The sequence below is a fragment of the Egretta garzetta genome, unplaced genomic scaffold (assembly GCF_000687185.1).
Source record: "Egretta garzetta isolate BGI_Z169 unplaced genomic scaffold, ASM68718v1 scaffold443, whole genome shotgun sequence".
NCBI classification, from domain to species: Eukaryota; Metazoa; Chordata; class Aves; order Pelecaniformes; family Ardeidae; genus Egretta; species Egretta garzetta.
In genome coordinates, this window is record NW_009259109.1 from 73,870 (window position 1) to 84,102 (window position 10,233).

At 48.3% G+C, this 10,233-nt stretch overlaps 2 protein-coding genes across 3 annotated transcripts in view; one reads left to right on the forward strand and one right to left on the reverse strand.

Moving 5' to 3' along the window:
* Window positions 1-532, forward strand: part of COL8A2 (collagen type VIII alpha 2 chain) — a 7,533-nt gene extending 7,001 nt beyond the window's left edge. The window contains exon 4 of the mRNA XM_035890919.1: window positions 6-532. Coding sequence (XP_035746812.1) covers window positions 6-467 — 462 coding nt within the window. The 3' untranslated portion in view covers window positions 468-532. The remainder of the gene's footprint in view (window positions 1-5) is intronic.
* Window positions 533-1,781: 1,249 nt separating this feature from the next.
* On the reverse strand, window positions 1,782-9,954 carry ADPRS (ADP-ribosylserine hydrolase). 2 transcript variants are annotated; one of them, XM_035890927.1, is made up of 7 exons: window positions 9,232-9,954; window positions 9,029-9,130; window positions 7,986-8,193; window positions 7,691-7,875; window positions 7,489-7,589; window positions 4,092-6,928; window positions 1,782-2,062 (listed from the first exon to the last, which is right to left on the reverse strand). In XM_035890927.1, the coding sequence occupies exons 1-6, from the start codon at window positions 9,351-9,353 to the stop codon at window positions 6,636-6,638; spliced, it is 1,011 nt and encodes a 336-aa protein (XP_035746820.1). In that variant the 5' UTR covers window positions 9,354-9,954; the 3' UTR covers window positions 1,782-2,062; window positions 4,092-6,635. The 2 variants fall into 2 exon arrangements, with proteins under 2 accessions (XP_035746820.1, XP_035746819.1); XM_035890926.1 differs by lacking the exon at window positions 1,782-2,062 and adding an exon at window positions 3,626-4,014 and having other exon boundaries at window positions 9,029-9,953.
* Window positions 9,955-10,233: the final 279 nt, after the last annotated feature.

Consider the following 10,233-nt stretch of genomic DNA (forward strand, 5'->3'; position numbering starts at 1 on the left):
TGGAGGGGGCCGTGCTGGGGAACGGCAAGCCAGGGAAGCCACAGTACGGCCGAGGAGAGCTCTCCGCCCGGATCGCGCCAGCCTTCACCGCCATCCTCACCTCCCCCTTCCCGGCGTCGGGCATGCCGGTCAAGTTTGACCGGACTTTGTATAATGGGCACAACGGCTACAACCCGGTCACCGGGATATTCACCTGCCCCGTATCTGGCATCTACTACTTTGCCTACCACGTGCATGTCAAAGGGACTAACGTTTGGGTGGCGCTTTACAAGAACAACGTGCCCGCCACCTACACCTACGACGAGTACAAAAAGGGCTACCTGGACCAGGCCTCCGGCAGTGCCGTGCTCGAACTTAAGGAGAACGACCAAGTCTGGGTACAAATGCCCTCGGACCAGGCCAACGGGTTGTACTCCACGGAATACATCCACTCCTCCTTCTCCGGGTTCCTGCTTTGCCCCACATAACGGCTGTTGGGCATGTTTCCTTTTCACCCACTTCAGCCATAAACTGTCTTTTTTTTTTTTTTTTTTTGATAAAAGTTTTTTAAAGTTAATACAAAAAAGAAAAATCACTGGGAAGAACGCGCAAGCTGTTGTCGCGGGACCTTGCTTCACGCTGTTTGATCCCTGAGTCAAGAGGGTAATCGGAAAGGAGACATCTATCTTTCTTTCTTTCTTTTTTGGGGGAGGGAGGGGAGTGACTTCCTCAGCAAAGCATATTTGGAATAAATTTTACCCTAGCGACTGTACATCAAACACAGGAACGCACTTGGGATGGCAAGGGTCTGGCTCTGCAATAAACTGCTCTGTGATCCAGAGAGGGTTGGCTGGAAGACCAGACCCTTCTGATCTATAATCAAGTGCCCTTGCTTCCCATTTTGAGTCCTAGTTAAATAAATCCAGCTGTTGTAACGGATGGTATATTTGCTAACCAGCACAGGGGTCCTAGGCACTTAACACAAACCTGTAGAGCAGCAGAGATCCGTGATGGATTGAGAAATTTCCTTCCCAAACCATCAGACGCCCAAATTTCAGTCTCACTGATGCCTTTTTTTTCAGACTGCGCTTTGAGGCAGTTTCTCCGATCCACTCCGGATTCAGTGTGCTTGGATTTATAATCAGAAAAAGTGAAACACTTTGCATAAGCACCTTCTTATAAGTAGTAAATATTATGTTTAACCCTCCCCCCCCAGAACCTTTAGGAATAAAAACATCCAGGCATTGGTATCTGGGAAGATGACAGACGACCTATTCCAAAGCCGTTGAGGGAAGCTGGGACCCCTGATGAACAGCGATCCTCTCTCTCGGGCCAATTCACCTACTGGCAAGTCCAAGGGCTAGTTCTGTCCTGTCTCTTTGCAGCCCAAAGACTCGCTTGGCCTTGTGAGCATCTTATTCCATGACACCACAAGGATGGCACTGCAAGCCCGGCTCTCGGTGCTTCTCGCCTGGTTTGATAGAAGGTTTAGTTACACTTTCTTGAAAGTGCCACTTATGGACAACTTGCTTTTACTGTCTCACTATTTCGGGATGTGTAAACTTTTGCATTGGTGTCCCCCCCCGCTTTCTCCGGGGACCTTTTAATTAAGAAAAAATAGTGTTCGTTCTAACTTTCCATTCAGTCATTTTACAACGGTGCTATTACCTACTTAACAATGTTACTGACGAGTCTAGTGCAATATGTACCTGTAAAAGTGCGCCATTCCAGGTGCCAATCTGTGACTTAGGTTAGGGGGAAGAAAAAAAAAAAAGAAAAAAAAAAAAAAAAATCACATTTGTCTGTTGTGACCACTTTGCCTCACTAATGCTTGAAACGTTACCGACCTGAGTATGAGCTACAAGGTTCTGGGCAAGGTATGCACGGATCCTGACCGCTTGGCTGCTCTGTCCTGTGCCAGGGGGGGCGGCTGGACCCTGTTGCTTTGCGGGTTTCTCACGGTAGAACAGTCGTTGCCACTTGCACTTCCAGTAAAGCAATTCTTCTCATCCCAGGCAAGTAGCGCGCTGCTGAAGCTAATCCACATGCATTACACTGCACGTCCCTCTGCAAAGGCACATCCCTGAGAAAACAACAACAATTTGGTCACCAGCTGAGCAACTATTACCCTTAAAATGTTCCTAAAGCCTGTTCTATGGCCAAAGAAAAGAAATGTAGCAAGAACGGGACTTGGGATTGTTCTCCAGACGGACTGTACAAGATATTTAAACAACTTTTCTTTTTCTATTTCTGTTTTGTTCGTTTGTTTGTTTTTCAACTTCAGCCTGTCCTTTGTTTCTGCCTCTCGCCATCCAGGGCTTCCTTTCAAAAACACACCTATCCCTGAAATGAAGGAACACAAAAAGGAAATTTGCAGTGGGAAGGCCAGCGCTTCAGCTACTGCCCGGCTGGGGCTGGCTCTGGCCTGTCTCCCTCCCAGGGGCTTTTTCCACTTCATGTAAAGATGAAACCTTCCCAAGCTGAAAGGCTGCCGCGGTGTTTGATCCCACTGGACGTTTTTAACTCCTGAAGGCAGGGGAGCGTCAGGGCCATTCGGGTTATTTCCCAGCAGGAACAGGAGCCATACAAAAAGGGTCCCTAGAATTAACAGTGGAAGCTCAGATGTTTTCTTCAAGCCCAGGCTTGGGAGGAGGGTGCTAGGATGGAGCCTGTGTCTCCTGTATTGAAGCATCTTTCCCGTGGAGAACAGCGATGAACTGGCGCTGGTGCCACGCAAGGCCCCAGCCAGCAGCGGGGCCCAGCCCCTTCCACCGCGCGGCACCGCCAGCGACGCGTGCACACTACCTGCAGCAGGGCCAGGAGCTTCTCGCGCCCCGGCCGCGCGCCGGGCCGGAAGCTTCATCCTGTTACTCAGCAAAGCGACTTATTTATACTGTGTTCTAACCTGCATTCCATCTCTTCTTGTTCTGTTTTGTTTTGTTGGAAACTTCTTGTTCTAGCTGGCAAAACGCGATGACAAAAATACTCACTATAACCGCGCCGAGACATTAACTCGTTCAGTGCTGTAGATACTGTTTTGCAATTTCACTTTCCCTTCATGTGCAGAGCATAAACCATAATCAACCTTCCGCAGCTATATAACCTGTTACATTTACACAGCGATTGAAAGGCAAAAGATATTACACGCACATAGAGTTAGGCTAGAAAAAACGATGCACAGGATGAGGGAGGCTGTTCACTAAACCGGACACTGTCAGGAAGAAGTTTTTTTCTGGAGTACTGAGTACGTGATATTCGCCAGCAGAAAGGATTATTTTCTGTCGTGTGTGTGAGCGCGTGGGATTTTGGTTTCAATCACAATAGTAAAAAAGGTTGGGTTGGATGAAGTATGTCTATTTTTAATTATGAAAACTGCATTACAATGTGCATTTTTATATACAAATTCTTACTATTTTTTTTAAATTTGCCTCTAGTATCTTCATTTCTAACCTAGTATATAGAGGTTTCTAGTTTTGTAAATACTTATTACATGCACTGTCATAGTAAAAGTTGGTTTAAAATGCACTCTTTTTGTGATCAGAAACTGGCCTTCTCTTCGGAACTAAAACTACACTACTTGATTGTATTGACAAAACATCAATAAAACTTATTGTATAAAAGGTGGGCTCAGCCGTGCCTTTGTCCTGTCATTAACGGGCTTGCTCAGCCTTGCTACTAAGACCACTCCCGCAGACCCCTTGCACCGTATTTCCTCCCCAGATCCAGCCCACTTGGTCCCAGCAGTCCAGCAGATTTGCTTGCTAATACATACTCTTTATGTAAGAAGGTATTCCATGCTTCTTGTGATTTAAGGGAAAGATTCCTGTCTCCAGAAGTTCATTTTAAACAAATGATGAAATCCAGACCCTTCCAGGCTGGCAATTATTAATGTGAGGAATTTAAGTCAAAGTGTTTGGGATTCCCTTTCCCTTCCGTGTTTTTTTCATTACGTTTTTATTTTGCTGCATTACACAACCTTCTCCACAGCCAACCTCTGCGTCCCGAGCAGCAAAAGCAGAAGAAATGGTGAATCACCTGCAAGCAAATCACTTTCAGAGGCTGAAAGTACAAAGGATAAAGAGAAGAAAACGTGTTTCCCACCTATCTCTTACCTGGAAGAGGAGACGTTACTCGTTACAGGTGAAACACTTCCAGAAAAGCCTGATTGCCACGCGGGCAGACTCCTTCAAAAGCTGACTACGAAGAACAAGCGATCCTCCTGCTGCAAGTCACGGGGCACCCAGCACACTCCTGCGTGATCATCGCACGCTGGACTCCAGCAGCCTTCCTCGCGCTGCTCCTCGCTGCAAAGAGCCTACAAGCCACAGCCAGCAAAGGGAAAGGGCCTCTCCAGCAAACCTCCCTGCAACGCACGCCATCGATGCTTCCGACTCGCCCTGCTGTTACCCACAACCACCACTCCTCGGCTTTTACAAACTTCAGCTGCCCCATACTGCTCCCAGGCAAGAGCAGCCACCTGAAAGTAGTTTTTACAGCGGATTTCCAGTGCTAAAACTCACCCCAGATGAAGCACGAGCCTTGGCTATGTGCAAGATGTCTTAGAGACCAGCACTGAAAAACTCCCATTCTGCTTTCTACAGAAAGACTTCAAGAAGCCGTAACAAAGTAGTTTCAGGTTGAGCCTTAAAGTGAAGCACGGGGCAGGGAGAAAAAGCCCAGAGGTTGTCATGCAACTCCTTGCCATTTAGTATGGAAGCACAACTTCATACCTTGATTGACAAGACAGGAGCAGTGGCTAATTAACAAAGATAATGATGTGATTTTATTTCTTTCCAAGGAAGTCAGAGCTAAATGGTTTAGTACACATTTAAATTCTGGCCTAAAATGAGCTATATTTTTTAAAGAGGAGCAGGAACTCCAAACATTTAAAATTATAACTGCTTTAAAAGGAAAATACCTCCTTTTAAATAATTCCGTGAATATGTTCACACCTCTGGGAGAGTAACGTGAAAAACCTGACATTTTACATCTCAGATCTGCAGCACAATACATAAATATACAATAGACCGAAACTCCACATGTTCTCAGGACAAGAATGCATTTATACGAGGAAAACCCATTAAAGCATCACGCAGGAGACTGGCACCTGAAGGAAGGAGTACAGGGAAAACTGGGCCGACCCCTCGCAGCCCGATTTTCCACGCGTGCATGCAGCCTGACACACAACCACCATGTGCTGATACCAACAGGGAGCGAGCTCTGAGCAGGACGGACACTTCCCGGTGTCACAAGAAATACTAGAGGATCACATTGGCATATTCAAATTTATGAACATTTCCATATGATGACTGCTTGCCTCTTTCTTTCTTCTTGTTTTCAATTATTAGAAAGCCTTTAACCCTTTTTAGACATGCCAAACCCAAACTGTTACTCCCTTTTTGACCAGCTCCACTGGGCAAAGGGTTTAAATGTGACACTCTGGAACAACACAGCTTTGCTAGAATATTCTTGGCCACCGGTACCAGCTTCAAATGCACACATTCTTTTAAACTCTGATAAATTCTCCCCCGATTAACTACCATTCCCTTTATTTTCAGATGTTTCTTACCAAGTACAGAGTTTTAAAACTGAGAAGTAACTCCTGCTTCCAGCTGAGGTCGTTTTTGTCACTGACTGCAGCAGAAGCAGGAGTTCAATCCTTGTCTAACACTAGGTTTCACAGCTCCCTCCACTCGCAGATTTAAACAGCAACCTCACTTGGTGCCCTGGACATAACGCAGGACAGGATTAAAAACGCAGGATGCAAGGCCTAGGAGCAAAGGAAACAGCTGGAGTAGCTGCAGCAATGCGAAAGCCAGGTACAACAGGGAACACCAAATGCAACAGATCGGGACGGTGCCAGGTGGATCGCAGAGCACAGGACACCAAAGGAGCGGGAATTAATTACACCCTCTTCCAGCAGTAACACCGAGCCAACTGGGGTTCTGTCTGCAGGCACCAAAGGCATTTCTCACACCACCACTAGCAATGCAAAGCAATCCCCTCTCCAACCTCTGGCACTTTTCCTTCTGCCCTTAAGGAAGTGAACCCCCCCCTGGGAGGGCTACCCTCCCGCACCCTCGCTCCCCAGCACGGGTAACCCGTGCCCCCACGCAGGACACCCTCCAGCTCCCCGGGGACGTGTCTCCCTGGCGAATCCCACCTACATCCGTTAGCTGGTCAGCACCGGTGTTTTGAGAGGGGTGTGGAGCCTATCAAAGCCACTGCAGGACAGGTCACGAACAACTGCAACAAAGGCCACGGCACACAGGAGTAGAGGAAAACAGCGAGAAAGTCAGCAGATTCAGACACCCGCCTAGTAACTGTAATGACAAAATGCCATAGTAAGGGTGGGACAAAGCAAGAAGCAGAAACCTTATGAAAAACTAGACACTCCTGTACACTTCAGAGGAGAGGCACCCACTGTCCCAGGCACCACATGCAGCCACTTCCCAGCTGAACCGTAACCGAAGGGTACATCCCCTCTCTTCCAAACCAGCTCATGCCTCCAGCTCCCAACTCCCAGCGGCAGGCGTCTTTCTCAGGTGGAGGCTCACTGGCGTCTGCAGATGGCATGGATCCACCACCAGGCTTCTGACCAGAAAAGCAGAGGTGACCACCCACTTTGCCTTCAGAAAACAGGCTCCCCTTGGAGCTCAGAGCCGCTGGCAGTAGAGTTCATACAAGCTATTTGCCAGCTTCTGTGTCTCTTGAAAAGCCTCGCAGCTCTGCTCCCAACTTGGGGGTATCTGTTCCTCCCCGTAATAAGCCCCTGCGATGGCTCCTGCCATGGTAGCAATGGTGTCTGTGTCTCCACCCAGAGAGATACAGTAGATGATGGTCCTCTGCAGGTTGCTGTAGTGATCAGGAATATCTGGGTCAGCTTCCATACAGCGCAAGAAGGAGTAAATTGCAGTAGGGACAGACCGCAAAGCGGCAATGCCGTTGCCTGTTAATAAAACCAATCATCTTCAGTGCTGCAGAACACTTGTTTCTTGCTTCCCGCAGAAGCGCCTTTTCCTTTCTAACTGCAACTCCCCATTGCCAGTCACTTTCACTACCGGCATTGCCAATTTTATTGTGACAAGGTGCAAAAGTTTGCCCCTTGGAAGAGAAACCTCCCCATAGTTCCCCGGTACTACTCACATCCTGGAGACCAACTCCCAGCTACACCAGTACAGTCTGGCAGTACACACCTACCCATTCCCAGCCAACATGAAGAAGTGGTAGCCATTAAGACAAGAAATCTTAAGAGTATTAAGAAATGTTATTCATGGTAAGTTTTTCTTAGCAAGACTTTTTTTCTCCACCAATACAGAGAGGGAGTCACTGGGTTGAGGGTCAGAGAATTACTGACGGGTGAGGACCGGCAGCCTTTCCAGAACGTTCTGTGCCTGACAGGCAGCAGAGGCCGCAGCAGCAATCTGGGGGAGGGGACAGGAACTAGGCTTGCTGAGTGAGTCCTGCTTCCAGCTCTTTCCTAATACTTGTAGCAAGGAAGGTACTTACCTAATTCAAATAATACATCTGCTTTGGGAACGCTGCTGAGCTCCAAAAATTCCTTTATTTTCTTTAGACGCCTTGAAAATGGTAAATCCTCAAACCCCAACCTGGGGGTTAAAAAAAAAAAAAAGTACAACAAAGAAGAGAGAATGCAAAGAGCCAGAATAAACTGTACAGAGCAGAGTTAGTGCTCCCCACAGCTACTTACGCTCGGGCGTCAGTAAGAGACTTATCGTCTGCCTCTACATCTTCCATGTGGCTAATGAGCTGCTCCAGGAAGGTCTCCTTGCTGAGTCCTCCCTGCAGGGCGAGATGCACGGCCAGGGCCTGCAGGATGGCCCCGTTGTAGCCCAGGGAGTTGGCATGGGTTAACTCAGCACTCAGCTTCGCAAACTGCAAATGAAAACACATCATTAGCAAACCTACGCAAGGGATCACGGTGAGACTTGCCCGCTGGCAGGGGCTCCCAGAGCTGTGGTGCCCAGAAGAGCCAAGAACAGTACCTTCTTCACATCCTGGATGTCAGAATACACGAGGGAGATGCCTGCCACCCTCATGGCACCGCCATTGCCATAGGAGCCTTTCCCATTAAACTGGGCTCTTGCTGGTTCAAACACATCGTTGCACTTGGGGCTCAGGAGCTTCTTGAAGACGTTGACAACAGCCATCCCATAGCCCCTGTTGGGTTCCTTCTTGTACTCCTCAGCAAACCTGGTGTGGGCAAGAGAGCAGCAGTGACGCAGGTGAGAAACAAATATACGGGATGTTTGGTTGGTTACTGGAGTTTGCAAAGAGACCGCATAAAGCCGCTCGATAAAGTGAGTAACACACAGGTTAATTCAGTGACAGTCAGGGTTCAAGCGATTCAGTTAGAACCTGATTCCCAAAAACCGGTGTGAAAGGAGGAGAGGGTGTGTAAACATCACCTTTCACAGCCCCCTCGTTTCCCTCTCAACTTTGCCTTGAAATAGAAACAAACTGCAAACATTTCCGTGGGTCACAACTGCAAAGAAAGTCTTTTATTCAAGTTCAATGGAAGAGTTTTCTAAACAAATAAACGTTCTCCCTTAAGTGGAACCAAATGCTACCAGGGCTGTGGATTCAAAAGGGAAATGGATCATCAACAAACTGAAGCTGACCTCACTAATATTCACTAACTAAATTAAGGGAAGTACAAACGTAAATAGCAACAAATAGACATGGAAGGTAACGCTTCTGAAATTTCTAAGCATTACCTTCTGCAAAGGTGAGTATACAGACGCGGCTGCAACACAGCATGTCCCATCCTACTTCATTCTAAAGCAGACTCCGAACCCACACTAAAGCTAACGCTGCTGCCTGTTCCAGGACAGTGCAAAGCACACGATAAATCACAAGATTAGTCATTGCTTTTCTAATTATTTTTCCTCCATGAATTAACAATGACCTTGCCTTCGCCCCTGTCCCTTTTCACAGAAAATTACAGCGACTGCTGAATCTTAAGTTAGTTTTGCCTTCACTAGCAAATGCCAACAGCCTGGCCCCCAAAGCTGGCTGCAGTCCTTACCTCTTGGCCATATCAACTTCATCAAACTCTCGCTTGGCTAGCAGGGACTGCACCACCGACCTGCTCATGGCCGTGTCGTCCGTGTACGAAAGCGTTTCTAAAACAGAAGGTCAAAACACAACGTGACCATCCAGGGACAGACTCTCCTCCTGTCCTTCTCCACTGTCAACACTTCCCTACTCTCCAAGGCCTAATTATATCTATAGCTGGAGTTAAAACATTGCCAGAAGTTCTCCAGCACTTTGAGCTCATCGCTAGCCATGGTCATCAGAGTAAAAAGGCACAAAGAGAGATGCATCAGCAGCAAAAGTGAGACACAAAGCATTTCAAGATTAATGGGAGCCAAGCGAAAACGTCCGATATCCAGAGGCGCACGTGGACAAGCGTAAGACACGCCTCTTTCTCGAGGAGTTTACAGCGTACGCTGACAAGCAGAGACGAGGAAGCACAGTTGCATTTCTGGACAAGACCGCAACGAAATCAAGTGCCTTTAAGATCCTGCTGGATGGGTTTCCAGGGCTTGCCGCACCGCTCAGAACCCCTAAGCGAATCCATCATCGCTTGCTAAGAGTTAAATAACCATTCCTGCGCTTCTCTTGCTCTACTCCTTACCTATTTTTGGCATATCTGTTCCTTGCTGACACCCCCGCACTGCAATACCCCACTTCCCAGCACGCTACGCGCCCCAGCTCTGCTCTGGTGTGGGCAGCACAGGCTGAGCGCAGCAAACCACACATCCCTCCACATTGGCCGTGGGCTTCAGGAACCAGGAACTGCCCGGGGTGGGGGGTGGGGAGGAGGGGGCGCAGAAGTGGGCAGTGAGGTCATCCTCGCCCTGGGGTGTGGAGGGGGCCCCCCCCAACCCCACAGTGCAGTGGGCACACACCAAAGCAGGGCTAGGGACAGCCAGGGGTGTCCCAGGGGAGGTGCCCTCCACGCTGAATCATAGAATCATAAAATCAAAGAACGGTTTGGGTTGGAAGGGACCCCTCGAGGTCATCTAGTCCAACCCCCCTGCAGGGAGCAGGGACACCTTGAACCAGATCAGGTTGCTCAGAGCCCCGTCCAACCTGGCCTGGAATGTTCCCAGGGATGGGGCCTCCACCCCCTCTCTGAGCAACCTGTTCCAGTGTTTCACCACCCTCATTGTAAAGAATTTCTTCCTTATATCTAGTCTAAACCTACCCTGGTTTAGTTTAAAACCA

Excerpts from the sequence above, each read along its gene's own strand:
- ADPRS (XM_035890927.1), bottom strand. The coding sequence starts at position 9,353 with ATGCTTTGTGTCTCACTTTTGCTGCTGATGCATCTCTCTTTGTGCCTT. Across the intron at positions 7,876-7,985 it reads ACATCCAGGATGTGAAGAAG|TTTGCGAAGCTGAGTGCTGA; the intron begins GTACTGTTCTTG and ends TTTCATTTGCAG. Across the intron at positions 6,929-7,488 it reads AGATGTATTATTTGAATTAG|GCAACGGCATTGCCGCTTTG; the intron begins GTAAGTACCTTC and ends TTTTATTAACAG.